Source organism: Mastomys coucha, unplaced genomic scaffold (genome assembly GCF_008632895.1).
Source record: "Mastomys coucha isolate ucsf_1 unplaced genomic scaffold, UCSF_Mcou_1 pScaffold11, whole genome shotgun sequence".
NCBI lineage: Eukaryota > Metazoa > Chordata > Mammalia > Rodentia > Muridae > Mastomys > Mastomys coucha.
The window spans coordinates 25,518,782-25,534,706 of NW_022196893.1; the positions used below are offsets into that span (position 1 = coordinate 25,518,782).

Here is a 15,925-nt window from a genome sequence, read left to right on the forward strand (position 1 = left end):
ATCATCATCATCATCATCATCATCATCATCATCATCATCATCATCATCATCATCATCATCATCACCTTTGGCTCCTTTCTGCTGTCTTTGCTCCTTGTTGGTGTCTTTACTGGTTGTCACAGTCCCTTTCCTTCCTTAGACGGCTGTGTGAGACAATCAGAAGGGGTGTGAGGTGCAGAGATCATCACCTATTTTCATATGAACTCTTCTTGTGTACTAGCTGTTTTTCTTGCTTTTTAGGAGATTCGAAGCCTTACTTCAGACTGGAAAGAGCCCCACCTGTGAGCTGCTGTTTGACTGGGGCACCACGAACTGCACAGTCGGGGACCTTGTGGATCTTCTGATCCAGATTGAGCTGTTTGCCCCCGCCACTCTCCTGCTGCCAGGTAAATGGGTGTATCCAGGGCATGAACAGCTGCCTGGAGTGACGAATGGCAGACACACAATCTTTTACTCTTCTGTGTAATGAACAAACCTGATGTTTGAGTCCGTTCCTTCTTCCAGCTCTTCCTAGCTTTTAACATTCTGGATACTACATGATGTGGACCATGCTGCTAAAGTGATAGATGCTCAAGGATTGGTCTAACACCATTAAAGTTGGGTAGCCTTCTGCCGGAGTTTATTTAGAGGGATGGAGAACGTAGCCTGGAAGGATTTACTCTTTTAAGAAGTGTCCTCTCTTGGCCCCATTCAGCTTCACCTTGACAAGACTCTCATCATGGCTTCCTTACCCTGCATCCCACTGTTAGAGTGGTTCTGCCCTCCTCATTACCTCACTGCTTTCTCCCTTTGATACACTGGTGGATCTCAACCATTACTATGCAAAGAATTTCCTAGAGTTCTTGTGGAACATGTAGATTCTTGGACTTTGTGCCACACATCCTTAAGGGGGGGGGGTCATAGCAATGAGTTCAGTGTCTAAGATATTTTTTGTTCTCCTCCCACCTCTGTGTGTGTGTGTGTATGTGTGTGTCAGTGTATGCCGCAGGCTGGCCAGTCTGGGCCTCCCTCAACCCGCGGGAGAAATGGGGTCCTAGTCAGGTCGATAAGGCGTAGGTGAAGAAATGATGGCAGAGACGACATATGGAAGTTCGGGATCTGAATGTATTTCTCAAAAATGGCATCAGACTTTTACAGTCATTACAAAAGAGAAATGAGAAATCTGGCAGCTCAACAGTTGAGAACATCTGAGGCCACCTGAAACACACTGAGTCTAAAGCAGCCACCTCTAATGGACAGGTGCTGCACTCACCCCCTCCCCCTGGGCCATAGTGCTCTGGGCCCGGGGGGCTGCAGACCACATGAGGCTCAAAGCTCGAATGCTCTGTCTCGAATTTGAATGTATGAGTCTGTCCAAGTCTTAGTCTAAGTCCTGCACAAAGTGAAAACCAGGCTTATATAGTTTAGAGAAAACAGGGCAAACGACAAAAGTCACATAGGCAGGTGAAGGTTACATCAAGGTCAGTAAGATCAGAGAGCAAGACAGAAGTCACTTAGGCAAGTGACGGTCACATCAGGGTCAGTAAGATCAGGCATCCCTGTGTGAAGCGGAAGAGCAGTGGTGCCTTTCCCGCTGGGGCTATCTTGGCAATCCCAAGCTAATTCTCTGGGTCTGTTGGAGGCAAGCATCAGGTAGTCCCAATCTAGCAGCTCCTGTGAATGCTCTTCAGCTTTCTTGTGAGAAATTCCAAGTTAATGACAGCTTGGTAATAAATTAGGATATATTGGAACACTGTGCTGGCCAGGGAACAACGCCCAATCTTAAGTTTTAGTCATTTACGAATCATTTCTTGGGGTATCTTTATGCCTGAATAAGAAGGCATGTTGATGATTGGAAAGACTAATCTGGAACACATCTGAGTTAGGAGATGCCAACGACTGACTGAATACCCAGGAGGCACAAACTCCCTTTGAAGTCATAACGCCTCTTGTCCATGATCAGGTTTTCAACCCTGATATTGCAGACTTTACTGGGGTAGTCAAGTGGGTGTGGCAAGTGTGTGTGTGTTTTAGTGTGTGTCTGGGTGTGGGCCTGTGTGTGTGTTAGTATGTGTGTCAATGTGTCTGTGTGTTTGTGTGTGGGTAGGTGTATGTTTGGATGTGTGTCTGAGTATGTGTCAGTGTGTGTATGTGTGTGTGTGTATGTGTGTGTCTGGGTTTATGTCTGTGTGTGTGTCAGTGTGTGTGTGTGTGTGTGTGTCTGTGTGTGTATCACTGTGTGTCTCTGTGTTTGTATGTGTGTCTTTGTGTTATTGTGTGTCTCTGTGTGTGTCAGTATGTGCTTGTCAGGATGTGTGTGTCAGGGTGTCAGTATGTCTGTGTGTGTTTGTATGTGTATCTGTTTGTGTTTGTGTTTGTGTGTCTGTGTGTATGTGTCTTTGTGTATGTCTGTGTCAGTATGTGTATGTCAGTGTGTGTGTTTAGTTGTTTGTTCTTAAAACAGAATCTCATGTAGCCCAGACTGACCTTGAACTTACTATGTAGTCAAGACCAAAGTTAATCTTGATCCTCCTGCCTCCACCTCCAAGTTGCTGGGATCACAGGTGGGCACTGCCACACCTGCTGGTTCTCTACTCTTAAATGAGTAGTGTCTCCTAGTTCCCCAATGGCTCTGAACCACTTTTGTAAACAGTGTTCCTCTGTCTATTCATTTTTATCCCAACCAACACAGACTTACTAGGGTATCTTCCTGTGTTTTGTGATGATGTTGGGCCAACATCTGGAAGCTGCCTATGAGTTTCTCTCTATTGTAGTTAGGGTTTCTACTGCTGTAAAGAGACAACATGACCACAGCGACTCATATAAGGGAAAAGGTTTAATTGGTGCCAGCTTGCAGTTCATAAGTGTAGTCCATTATCATCATGGCTGGAAGCATGGTGACACAGGCAGATATGATCCTGGAGAGGTAGCTGAGAGTTCTGCATACAGACCAGCAGGCAGCAGGGAGAGCGAGACAGAGAGACAGAGACAGCAGAGAGAGAGCAAGAGAGAGACTGGGCCTGGCTTGAGCATCAGAGACCTCATAGCCCGCCCCTGGTGACACACTTCCCCCAGTGCCACTCCCTCTGAGCCTATGGAGGCCATTTTCATTCAAGCCACCGCACTGGTTTTTTTTTTCTCCACAAAAACTTCTTTCTCACACAGAAACTAACTGTGTCTTCTTGTTCGACAGATGCTGTTCCCCAAACCGTCAACAACCTGCCTTCTAGAGAAGCGGCAACAGTGGCACAGACACACAGGCCTTGTCAGGAAAAGGACGGGACGTCCGTAATGTCTATGCCGAAGCTAGAACATAGCTTTGAGCCACCCGACTCCTCAAGTCCAGACAATAAAAGTGTAGAATCCAGCGGTACTCGTAAGTAACACTGCCCATTCATTCTTTCCCACTGGTGGATCTGCCATTACGGTGATTGTACAGTGGGCAGGGGCACGCTGGCAGCATCCCCAGTGGATCTGCCATTACGGTGATTGTACAGCGGGCAGGGGCACGCTGGCAGCATCCTTTGCTGTTTCTTTCCTTATAAGTTTACCAAGTACCATCTTCTTTGCATCCTTTGCCATTCTTTCAGTTACTCCAGGCAGATATGATCCTGGAGAGGTAGCTGAGAGACATGGGACATGCTACAGTCACAATAAGTAAGAGAGAAAACAAGTCTGCATGGTGCTGTGCACCTATGCTCCCGACCCTTGGAAGGCAGAGGCGGGGAGGTCGGCAGGGTGAGGGCAGCTTGATCTGGACAGTAAATTCAAGGCCAACCCGGTCTATATGAGACCGCATCTCAAAACTAAATATATAAAGAAGATAATTTTTAGGTGTGACTAGTGTTTTGGGGGAGTAGACCAGCCTTAGTCAAATAAGTATTTTAGGTGGGGGTAGAGTGTTCCATACAGAATCACCAAGAGTAATTGCAGTAATGAAGGTTACAGCCTGTATTTCATGTGAGTGAGTGTGTGTGTGTGTATGTGTGTGTGTGTGTGTGTGTGTGTGTGTGTGTGTGTGTGAGTGACATCTGCAAGTTGAGAAAATGTCCGCCATGAAAGCCACATTTCCTTGTGCAAGCCCCTTCTCCTTGCTTTGTTGATGCCGCAGGGTTTCACAGCTTCTCATTTTATGAACTGAAAAGCATTACAAATGACTTCAATGAGCGACCTGTGTCTGTCGGTGGCAACCGGATGGGAGAGGGGGGATTTGGAGTGGTATACAAGGGCTGTGTGAACAACACCACCGTAGCGGTGAAGAAGCTCGGAGCGGTAAGTTGTCTTCCTCCTCTCACAAGCCACCAGCCATCCTCACGGGTGGGCTTCGTTATCCCAGTGATTGCCCTCTCTAAGCTGACCCTTCCTGAGCCGCTGCCTCCTCATATCACGTAGGAATCTACAGAGGGCTATGAGTCCTACCCCTAGGAAAGTGTATAGACACAGACATAGAATCACCTTTATGATGGTGACAGGCTCACCAGGTGACATTAAGAAGCCTTCCACGACAATGCCTCATACATAATTTAGATTAAGAATAAGATGCTGAGAAAATTTTATCTGAATGCTTTTGTATGACCTGTCCCATCTAACAATATGTTAGGTGTCAGTGAGATAGCTCAGTGGGGAAAGGCATTTGCCAGTGAGCCTGATGATCTGAGTTTGCTCCCTGGGAGCCACACGGTAGAAGAAGAGAATTGACTTCTCCAGGTTGTTGTTGTTCATGTGTGTGCACACACACTAAATAAATGTAATTAAAAAATATTATATATTATACATGCATATATATTACATATGTATATCATATGTATATATTTGAGACAGTGTTTCCCTGTGTAATCTTGCCTGTCCTGAAACTCGTTCTGAAGACCAGGCTGGCCTGGAACTAACAGAGAACCTCCTGCCTCTGCCTCCCGAGTGCTGAGATTAAAGGTGTGCGCCACCATGCCCGGAAAAAATATTTTTAAAAAATACATATTATGACAAAGGAGTTTCCTTGTCTGTCCTTTGTTCCCGTTCCTATAAGTGTTTTTACTTGTAATTATTGATTAGTTATATTACCAGCCTGTCATTAATATCTTTAAAATATCAATATTGCTCATGTGTAGGCACCACAGGCATCCCCCGTCATTTCTGTTGCAGTGGTTTTCGTAGGATTTGATTCTCTTTTTCTGCTCACATCTGCTTCCATCTGGTTACACAGAATCATTTTTAAAATTTCTCTGTGATGAAGTGTTTCTATTTCACAGGAAGGGCAAGGCCTTCCTCTGGTCTGAGTCTAGATGTTGGCAAATGGTTGGTCTTTAGATAAAACCAGTTCATGGCAAAGGTCCCAACCTCTGTCACCTCATCCCTGGTGACTGCACCTGGAGTCGCCTGCTCCCGTACAGAGACTCTCCCTTACCAAGATTAGCTCTCTGGCATCCGAGGTCTTGCTGTGTGTAATAAACACGCTGGGTATCTGGGTTGTTGGTATGGCTCCATCTCACCAGATCCCGCTTCATGTTACTTTTGTCTGTCTGTCCTTCTTAATCTCCGGTAGTCCCTATCAGAGTGCCAGAACTAAGCATGAAGACCACTGTTTTTATTTCTTTTACTGTACTGTTACTGAACCCCTGGGCCTTGTATGTTGGCCCAGAACTTGACCACTGAGCTACACCCTAGCCCTTTTAATGTCTCTCTTGGAGCAAAGATCAAGTTGCAGAGCCCACCCTTGAACACACTCTGAGAGCCAGGCAGGCCTTGAACTTGACGTTCTTGGGCCTCAGCCTCACACGTATATAGAAGTACACTTCTACACTCCCAGACCCGGTTCACCACGTGGTTTTAAAGTAAGCAAATCAGCCGAGGACTATCTCTCGAACCTCCTTCAGTCACGAGGCTATTGTACCGTGTTACAATATGTATTTTTATGTTCATAGATGGTTGAAATCAGTACTGAAGAACTAAAGCAACAGTTTGATCAAGAAATTAAAGTCATGGCAAAGTAAGTGTTGATTTTCCTGCGTGGCCTAGGGAGAGAGCATGGCGTAGGTCTAGGGACCTGGTTTCCCCATAAAGCACAGCTGCAAGTGTGTGAAGGTACAGGGTGGAACTAAACACTATTGATTCTCTGATTGCATGACCACATATCCTCACACGCCCACAGATTGAAGGCGGTCAGTATTCTAAATCACAACAAAGTTACATAGGATTCGAAGTGTTTTCCATCCCAAGAATTCCTGACAGATCAGTTGTAGTGATTTAAGAAAAAAAAAATACTATTTATAAGTCCAAGAATGATGGTACACTCCTGTAATCCCAGTACTTGGGAGGCTGAGGTAGGAAGATTGTGAGTTCAAGGACACCCTGTGCTACATTGCAAATTCCAAGACAGCTAAAACTGTGTAGGAAGACCCTGTCTCAGAAATAAATAAATAAATAAATAAATAAATAAACAACAATTGTTTATAAAATGACAGACCCTCAGAGAAGTTAAAACTCACAGAAAACTAGGGAAATACCATATGCGAAAATTTGAGAATGTATTGATGGAGAATGACTTAATCCAAGTTTCTTCAGACTCTACCCAGTAGGGACTAAGACAATAAAGATTGTGAAGGTTAATGAAATGAAACATGTGAGCCCCCACCTGCTTTGTATATAATAAAACTTCAATAGCTATTATATATTTGTTATTTTTAAAACTGCAAATTCGGTGGAAACGGAGAATTAAGCGGTTTAACTTACACTTCTGAGTATTCCTCTTAGACAAGGGTATACAGAATTATAGATGGCTTGGGATGAGCGAAATGAATAATGGAGCACCTCTCGTGTGCCATGTGTGCTTCAGGTATTCATTAATTCTCACAGCATCCATGTTGTGGGATACTGTTACCCAATAGTGCATGTTCTGTATGCAGGGAAGCCTGAAGCCAAGGTTGTCATCCTGCCATGCACCACATGTCCAGGAGGTGGCAGCACTGTAATTTTGGATGAAGCCTGTGGCTTTGTTACTCTGCAGCTTTTGTACCTATTTCTCTCAAGTGTATCAAAAAACCTAGATTGTAGACAATCATATGGTTAAAGACCATAAATAATGAAGTTAAATGTGAGTGAAGATGGTTCCTACAAAGCAGTGCCTCGGGTCTGTTAGAGTTTTGTTACGTTAATGGATTCATCCATGTTACAAGTTTCCAGATCTTGCAAAGGCCCTGAACAAAGATGGGCATCGGCCTCGTCCTGAACTAACCTGTCTCAGGTTCCGCTGATCTGATCAAGCCGTGACTACAGAACTGGGAGAGGTTCGTTTCTGTTGTAGGTCAGTGTCACTGAAACCAGAACTGTTTACAGGGAAGAATGGACAGTTCCAATGAGCATGTTAGCAGGTTATGAACATCCATCCATCATATTACATACGATATATGTGTGTATATAGATACAGGCAGTTATCTCCTAGATCTTTCGGTTAAAATTCTTAAATTGAATTAACTCCTGCAAACATTTATTGTAACCGTTTCCACGGTATGTCTCCTGTCCCAGGTGTCAGCACGAAAACCTGGTGGAGCTGCTCGGCTTCTCTAGTGACAGTGACAACCTGTGCTTAGTGTATGCTTACATGCCCAATGGTTCCTTGCTCGACAGGCTGTCCTGCCTGGTAAGACACTTGTGACTGATTGTCTCATTTTCTGTTCCTATGTTGGATTGCTAATGTTCACATCTGGTTAGGACTTAAACCACATTAAATTAGTAGTTTCTTGTTCTGCAAATCGACGTAGTTCATGTGTGGACCGACCGGTATTGCCCATTTAAAATGCAGAAGTGTCAGTCAAGGCTAGATGTTGGGGGCACAGTTGTGTGTTTTTATATTCAAGCAAGACATGCAGAGTCCATTTGATCTTACTTGAGATTTTTTTTTCAAACTTTAAAAATTGTAACCCTTAGTGATACATCCCTTGTATCCCTTGACAAATAAATAAATAAAATACTGTTATGAGTTTTCTCTGGATTTTTTTTTTCACCTAAACCATTGTTTCAAATTCGTTTGTCTCTTCACAAGGACGGTACTCCACCACTTTCCTGGCACATGAGATGCAAGATTGCTCAGGGTGCAGCAAATGGCATCAGTTTTTTACATGAAAATCATCATATTCATAGAGATATTAAAAGGTAAGTCTACCGTCAGAAACGCTGGAAAGCCGCCTTTAAAGAATAATTTTCTCTCTTTTCATTTGCTCTTTTCACATGTGTCTTGTTCCCTGTCACTGGAGAGCTCTTTGTGCGCAGACACCAAGATCCTCAGTGTTCCAATAGCCATGACCTGCTTTTCCTGATTCACCTTCAACCTCCGTGGATATTTTTAGCCCTCCCCACCCTTGTTATTTACCTAGTTAAATATTTGCCTGCTATATGCTAAACATTGTACACGATAAGGTTATGGATGTAGCTCAAGACAGAGTTCAACATCAATCAGATAATCACAAAAACAATGGGATTTTCAAGTGTTTGATGTAGTGCTCTCTCAGAATTGGTATGAAGAAGGGATGGATTTTGAAAGAAGTGATATTTAGGCTGAGACCTGAATGATGAGCTAGAAATAAGAAAGCACAGTTTGAGGGCGGCTGTATCGGAAATAAAGAGAATATTCTGGAAAGAATAAGCGTATAAGCGTAATAGGGCAAACGGGAAGAAGGAATGTGAAGGCGTGGTGAGTCACAGGAAGTGAAATGATTACAATGTGACTGGTGTGTGGGAAGTGTTCGGTAGAAGATGTGAGAGGAATTTAAATAGATAACGGAGAACCCTGGTCCTATAGCACCTGGCCAACAAAGTCAAGGATCAACAACACTGTATCCAAGTGTGGCAAGTCACGTTTAGGATGGAACAGTTTAAAACCAGGGGTAATTCATTAGATTGTTATAGACATCTGGGCAGACAGAGTTCACATGAGCAGGAGTGAGTAGATAGGAACAATGAAGATGCCAGTGTTTATCTCAGCTGAAGAGGGTCCAGAAAAGGTGGTTTTTCTAGAAGCACTTTTGAACTCACAGCATCCACAGTTGCATTCTGGGAATGACTATGGCATGGCCCACTTGAACAGAAAGGACTGGAAGGGATCTAGGTTGGGGTATGCTTAGGAGAGCTGCATATGCTGAGTTTGGAATTCTTTGAAGGTACGGAAGTAAATAGCTACCTGTGGCGTACTGAAAATGCATCTTCCTAAAGAGGAAATGTTATTATGCTTTTATTCCCTTAAACATCTCCAAGATACAGAAAGGAAAATAATTATTTCTCTCTTGCTGTCATCTGAATAACTGACTGATTTAAATATAATTCAGTCTTCTCTACTGCACATATGAAATGTGTGTGTATATACATATATATGTGTGTGTGTGTATGTACATATATATGTATGTGTGTGTATATATATATATGTGTGTGTGTGTGTGTGTGTGTGTGTGTGTGTGTGTGTGTGTGTATACATATATATACACATATTTTACATATACCTCTTCCTAAGAACCTGATGGACATCCTGGGTAAGAAGAAAGTTTTCTACTTTCAAATTTAATTTCTTTTCCAGTGCAAATATCTTACTAGACAAAGACTTTACTGCCAAAATATCTGACTTTGGGCTTGCACGGGCTTCAGCGAAGCTAGCACAGACAGTCATGACCAGCCGAATTGTGGGCACAACGGCTTATATGGCACCCGAAGCTTTGCGAGGAGAAATAACACCCAAATCTGACATCTACAGCTTCGGCGTGGTACGTGATCATTCTCTTTATTGTTTTGTGCATATTTTTATAGTGTGTGTACACATGTGCATGCTGTAGCATACGAACACCAAAGGCCTGAGGGTAGCTTTTGGGGGCCCGTTCTCTCCTTCTACCATGTTGGTTCCTGGGATCAGATGCAGGTCACCAGGCTTGGTGGCAAGTGCCTTTACTTTGCTAAGTCATCTTTCCAACCCACAGTCATTCTTTTTAAATTGTGAATTAGATCAGAATAGTTTAGTGCATGTGTCTTTTTTCCTCTCTCTTATATACATATATAAACTATTTACATTAGCCTCTGGTTACACCAGAAAGTTTATGAGAAATCCCTAATATGTAAAAGGTTTGAGTTGATTTCTTTTTAACGACTGCAAGAAAATATTGTCTCACCATGAATCCAAATGAAGCGTAAGCCCGCGCACAAAGTCAATCATGTCACATAACGTGGACTTCTTTTCTCTTCCTTTTTCTGTCATTTTATCATCTAACAGCCAGAGGTGGAGAAGGCAGGGTAAGATTAATGAGGCTTCATCTTCATCTTCATTCTCCAAATAGGCTTCATTTGTGGGACCTTTACTCCACCATAATGTTATGGCATGGGGGTTGTAAAATACGGCTACGGGTTAGAAAATAAGATTCTCCCGAGGGCCCCATAAGACATAAGAGCACGGAGTTCCCAGAACAGATGTTGAGTAGAACTTCTTTGATTCTTATATGCCATCAACTTCTGTGCTCCGGGCCACTGGTTAGCACAAGAAAGCCTTGCTTAGTGGGTTCGAGTCCCTTGGGCTCAGACATGTCTACTAATTTCCCCAGTGTTTTGCTAATGGATCCCTTTGCCTTCCTAGGTTTTATTAGAGCTGATAACCGGACTTGCAGCTGTGGATGAAAACCGGGAACCTCAACTACTAGTTAGTAACTAACTCCTTTCTGTCCATCATTTCCTCTCTTGCCTTTACGGTCTTTGACGTGTGTGGGAGGCTCTGGGACACAGGAATGGCATTTTCTGACGTAATACTGGCTGCGTGTACTGGCACTCTGACAATCCCAATCTTGGGTTTGCCGGGCTGTATTTGTGAAGCCCGAAAAGGTCATTCCTATATTCTTTGTCCCGGTGTCTTTGTGGGCAAAATGAGATGGAAGCTCATTTACCTGTAGTTTATTACTCTGCACTTTATTATAATCTGTAGTGTACAGATCCTGGTGGTGAGACTACTTCCAGGTCATGAGGGGGACAAATCGTAGCTTCCACTTGTTTCTGCATAAGAATGTAGCCAGGCAGTGGTGGCACACGCCTTTAATCCCAGCACTTGGGAAGCAGAGGCAGGTAGATTTCTGAGTTCGAGGCCAGCTGGTCTACAGAGTGAGTTCCAGGACAGCCAGGGTTATACAGAGAAACCCTGTCTCAAAAAAAAAAGAAAAAGAAAAAGAAAAGAAAAGAAAAAGAATGTAAATACCAGTCAAAGCTCTTTATTTCATTGTGGAGTGTTCTACTTACAGAGTTAAAACATTTCCCTCCTGCAGTCTCACTACCATTCCCAGCCTTCTATTTTTTTATATTGAACATTTGATTGAGAATTTATAAGTAGATGAGTTAAATGGTAAGTAAACTACAGATGAATTATGCTATGTCACATATATATATCTTTAAAAATACCTAAAGATACATATCATATATAAACATTTCTCAAAATTAATAACTTTATTCCTTTTATTCTAATTTATTCATAGGCTTTAATAGAGCAGAACAGTATGAACAATTCAGAGAGTAGATATATAGTAGATCATGTCCCAGAATCAGGGTAGACTATCAGAAGGTTTACATAGTAGATCATGTCACAGAATTAGGGTAGACTCTCAGAAGGTTTGGTGTCTTTGTTCAGGGCTGGAGAGAGCACTCAGCAGCCAGGAGCTCACAGGGCTTTATCAGAGGCCAAAGTTTATAGTTCCCAGCATGTGTATTAGGTGTGTTGCCTGTCACCCCAGTTCCAGGGGCGGATGCCCCTGACCTCCACAGGGACCTGTATACTTGTACAAATGCCCACATAAAGACACACAGATACAAACAGACAATTAAAATAGATCTTGGAAATGACAGAGAAAGTCTTAGCACCAATACTAATCTGAGTAAACTGTAGTGTGTGACACTGTTACAAATGTCCACCATAAAACAAAGATGTCCATGGTCTGCTGATGCGATGCTAAAATAGCATATGTAATATATTTACATTGGAAGATATTTGTGAGAATATTATAATGGTATTCAAGTTTTTTTAAATGGCAAATCAAAAAGTAAAATATTACCTTAACCAGAAATATAAAATTCTCTGCCCCATCTGTTGCTGGAGGTCAAGAGAGAAGCCTGAACTGGAGATGTTCATGTTTGAGCTATTTGTATAAGATATAGAGAAAGTTTGGGGTGGAGATTGGATTAAAACCAGAAACCTGGGGAATACAGAGGCCAGTGAGATGTTTAGCACATGAAGGCGCTGCCACTTGGCCTGACTTCAGTTCAGTCTTTTGACCTGAGAACTGATCATTCAAGTGTCCTCTGACCTCCACCCATCCCCAAATAAATAAATAAATGGAAAATTACTTTCTTATAGGAAGTATTTAGAGGTGCAGGCTGGTTGGCAGAACTCTGGCCTGGCTTGCACAAGTCCCTCCACTGGATCCTTAATACCAAAAAAGCAAAAACGAAGCCTCGCAGGGCGAGGAGAGAGTTAGGGGGTTGGGGTGATAACCAGTGCCTCACCAAACTGGGCTTCTGTTTCAGGCAAGCTTGCCTATAGAAAGGCCTACCTACAGCTACCTAGATCTCTCTCCCTTCAGAATGTGTAAAAGCCACCACTTTGGCTCAATAAGAATGAAATACAAAATCTCTCTGACACAAGTATGCACAGCATCATTTAATAGCAGAAGTATAAAATTCAGAAAGCATTGTACCTTTGAGTGCAGTATGGCTAGAAAGCCCTAAGATCCTAACGTAAACCCTGCTAAGTTAAGAGTGCTCTGTCAGGGAGCCTTTTCTCCATCGCCTGTGTTGTTTCACAATCCATCCCGTTTGGAAGACTTTTGAATGGCACTTACCGCCCCTCACTCATAATCCTTTCTTTCAGTCCAAGTTTCTTTGAGCTACTACAGAATATACCACAAACCAGGTCTCTTAAAGTAAAATCATATAGTCTCTTGGTAGAAGCCAGAAGTCTGAAGTCAAAGTTTGGTAAGACCATGAGCCCCTCTTGGGGGTCCAGGGGAAACCACTCCCTGTCTCTTGGGGGTTCTAGTGGCTTCTTGTAGCTTCGGCTTATCACTAGACCTGCCACTGTGGGCTCCGCTGCTGGCGGTCACATTTTCTCCCGTGTCTTTTTCTTTTTCTGTCACATATATACATACACTTGGCATTGAAGTTAGAGCATACTTGGATAACCCAGTGTCTTAGTCACTGTTTTATTGCACTCATAAATCACAGGCAACACAGAAAAAAGGGTGTATTGGGACTTACGGTTCCAGAGTCTTTTGTGGCAGGGAGATAAGATAGCAAGTGGCTGGTATGGTTGCAGGAGAAACAACACATGCAAAGCACAGAGTGAACTGGGAATGAGTGAGGGGGTTGAGCGCCCAAAGCCCGCCCCCAGAGATGTACTTCCTCTACCAAGGCCACGCCTCCCAAGTCTCCCAGAGAGCACCACCAATTGAAAACCAAAAGAGCCTATGGAGACATCCTGTTCAGAGCACTACACTCAAGAGGACCTCCCGTTTCGGAGATCTACAGAGATATTTTTTTTTCCACATGAGATCATATTTATGGACTCTAGGAACCAGGATGTAGACATACACAGATCCATGTTTCTGGAGCCACCCCTCAACCTGCGGTTCAACCCAGAGCGCCATCTCCTCATTCATCTCCCAATCTCCCTGGTCCTTTCGATTCCATTATCAGACATACATCAAGAAGCTGGTGAGCCTGAGCTGGCAAACGCTGCCAACAAGAAAGGGAACAGTTAGCTCATCCCAGAAAGACAAGAATTATAATATAAAGCACATGGGTAGACGCATATACGAATAAAGCCAGTAAATCTGTAATGTGTACCTATGTATGCATTTCCTTGTGTAACATCTGACCTCTGCGAATCCAATTCCTGATGAAGCTACAAAACAATACTGAGATGAGTCCAAATAATTTAAATTTATATTCTGATTTCTTTAACTTTGAAGGGTTTAACCAAGTTTTAATATTGTTTTCAAGCTGGATATTAAAGAAGAGATTGAAGATGAAGAGAAGACGATTGAAGATTATACGGATGAGAAGATGAGCGATGCAGACCCTGCTTCCGTCGAAGCGATGTACTCCACTGCTAGTCAGTGTCTGCATGAGAAGAAAAACAGACGGCCAGACATTGCTAAGGTATTCCCTTCTGTATCCACATACACAGTGAGGGGTGTGGTGTATTAGCCATTACTAAGTATCCATTTCCAGACTTCTGAGTAACGTGGTTCTTTTGTTCTCTTTCTTTTGAAAGGTTCAACAGCTGCTACAAGAGATGTCTGCTTAGAACTAATGAAATAAACATCTTTTTTTTTTTTTTTTTTTTAACTGCTCGTGGTCCTGGAGACCGGAAAAGCACATTGACACTGAGTTGCATCACCAGCCTGTTGTTTGTTTGCGTTTGTTTTTGGTTTCCTAAATGCGTTTTATTTTTAACAAGGCAGCATGGTGCAATGTGCTGGCTAGTTAATGGACGCTTTGGCACCGCAGCAAGTGACGGTTGCAAGGTAGCACTTGGCCCCACCTACTTAGTGTGGAGCTCAGTTTTCCACAGCAACATCACCAAACTACAGTGAACTCGAGATTCAGGAAAGCAGCCCTGGGCTGTACACTAGGGTTATTGGGGGCTGGGGGAAGTGAGACAGGATTCCTCTGTGTATCCCTGGATGTCCTGGAACTTGCTCTGTAGACCAGGCTGGCCTTGAACTCTGCAATCTGCCTGTCTCTGTCTACTGCGTGTTGGGATTAAAAGAGTGTGCCACTACGGTCTAGCCTGGGATTGTGGTTTGCAGCTCAGCAGACCCCACTAGTAATTTCCTGTAAAGCTCTGGGCCAGCTCTTAGCTACCTTAAGCTTTCGTGTTGGCTTTCGGTTTTTTGCTATGAACTTCATGCTCCTGTAAATAGCTCCTCACCTATGTTTCCATAAGGAACCTCTCCCCACTGCTGCTGTAACCCTAACTAAACTCACTGGTTCAACAATGTAGACATGAGTGGAATCTATTCTTCTGCCTGTTATTGGGATCCTGTTTTGAATGAATAGATGCATACTTGTCTCCCCCAGAAAAATTCACATACTGTATGTGGGACATGACAGAACCAATGGTGGGGGGGATGTTATTTGTATTGTGTCTGCAATGGGCGAAAAGACATGTAACTGAGGCCAAGCTGTCTGTGGGTGGAGCATTTAAGGGGGCACTTCAATGTCATCCTTTCCCGTATGGTAAGCATGGTACCTTGCCATGTAGTGACTGTGCTGCTCCTGCTGAAGTAAGAAGACGTGTGACTTCCACAGACCTGCTCCATCTGCATGAGGAGTGTCTGTAAGGGAAGTTCCAGAGAGGCCATCTTCCTCTGTCAGTGGGCAATGGCATGCCTGTTGAATGAACGGAATCCGCTATTCCGTACTGCAGTCCTTGAAGGTAGCCCATGTGGGATGGGGTCGTAAGCACCCTGTGGCATCAGTAAGATGTGCCACTAAAGCTGAGGTGCCTTTCCAGCTTGCCTGTTTGAGAAGGGAATTTACAACGAGAAAAAGATGCAGATGCCTGTATCGTCTGTACTCTCCTCTGAACTGGTAGGTAAAGTGAAAGAAAGAGAGAAAAAAGAGACCAGGTTTGCTGACACACGCCTTTCATCCCAACACTTGGGAGGCAGAGCTCCGAGAACTTGAGGTCAGCTAGGGCTGCATCTTCTCTCTCTCTCTCTCTCTCTCTCTTTCCCCCTCTCTCTCTCTCTCTTGTTCTCTCTCTCTTGTTCTCTCTCTCTTTCTCTCTCTCTTGCTCTCTCTCTTTCAAAAAGTGGTGTGGCAAAGCAGTATTAAAAAAAAAAAATTCTTCCATTCAAGAGAGACTGGGGCTTCTGCTAGACCTTACAGCCAGTTAATAATGTGCATTGAGATCAGTTACTATGCTATCCTATTGTGT

General features: G+C 43.5%; 1 protein-coding gene across 1 annotated transcript in view; it reads left to right on the forward strand.

Moving 5' to 3' along the window:
- Positions 1-14,985, forward strand: part of Irak4 (interleukin 1 receptor associated kinase 4) — a 25,382-nt gene extending 10,397 nt beyond the window's left edge. The window contains exons 3-12 of the mRNA XM_031353672.1: positions 241-386; positions 3,173-3,355; positions 4,091-4,251; positions 5,898-5,962; positions 7,498-7,612; positions 8,015-8,124; positions 9,539-9,722; positions 10,580-10,642; positions 13,981-14,139; positions 14,255-14,985. Of these exons, the coding sequence (XP_031209532.1) occupies positions 241-386; positions 3,173-3,355; positions 4,091-4,251; positions 5,898-5,962; positions 7,498-7,612; positions 8,015-8,124; positions 9,539-9,722; positions 10,580-10,642; positions 13,981-14,139; positions 14,255-14,287 (1,219 nt within the window). The 3' untranslated portion in view covers positions 14,288-14,985. The remainder of the gene's footprint in view (positions 1-240; positions 387-3,172; positions 3,356-4,090; positions 4,252-5,897; positions 5,963-7,497; positions 7,613-8,014; positions 8,125-9,538; positions 9,723-10,579; positions 10,643-13,980; positions 14,140-14,254) is intronic.
- The last annotated feature ends 940 nt before the right edge of the window (positions 14,986-15,925 follow it).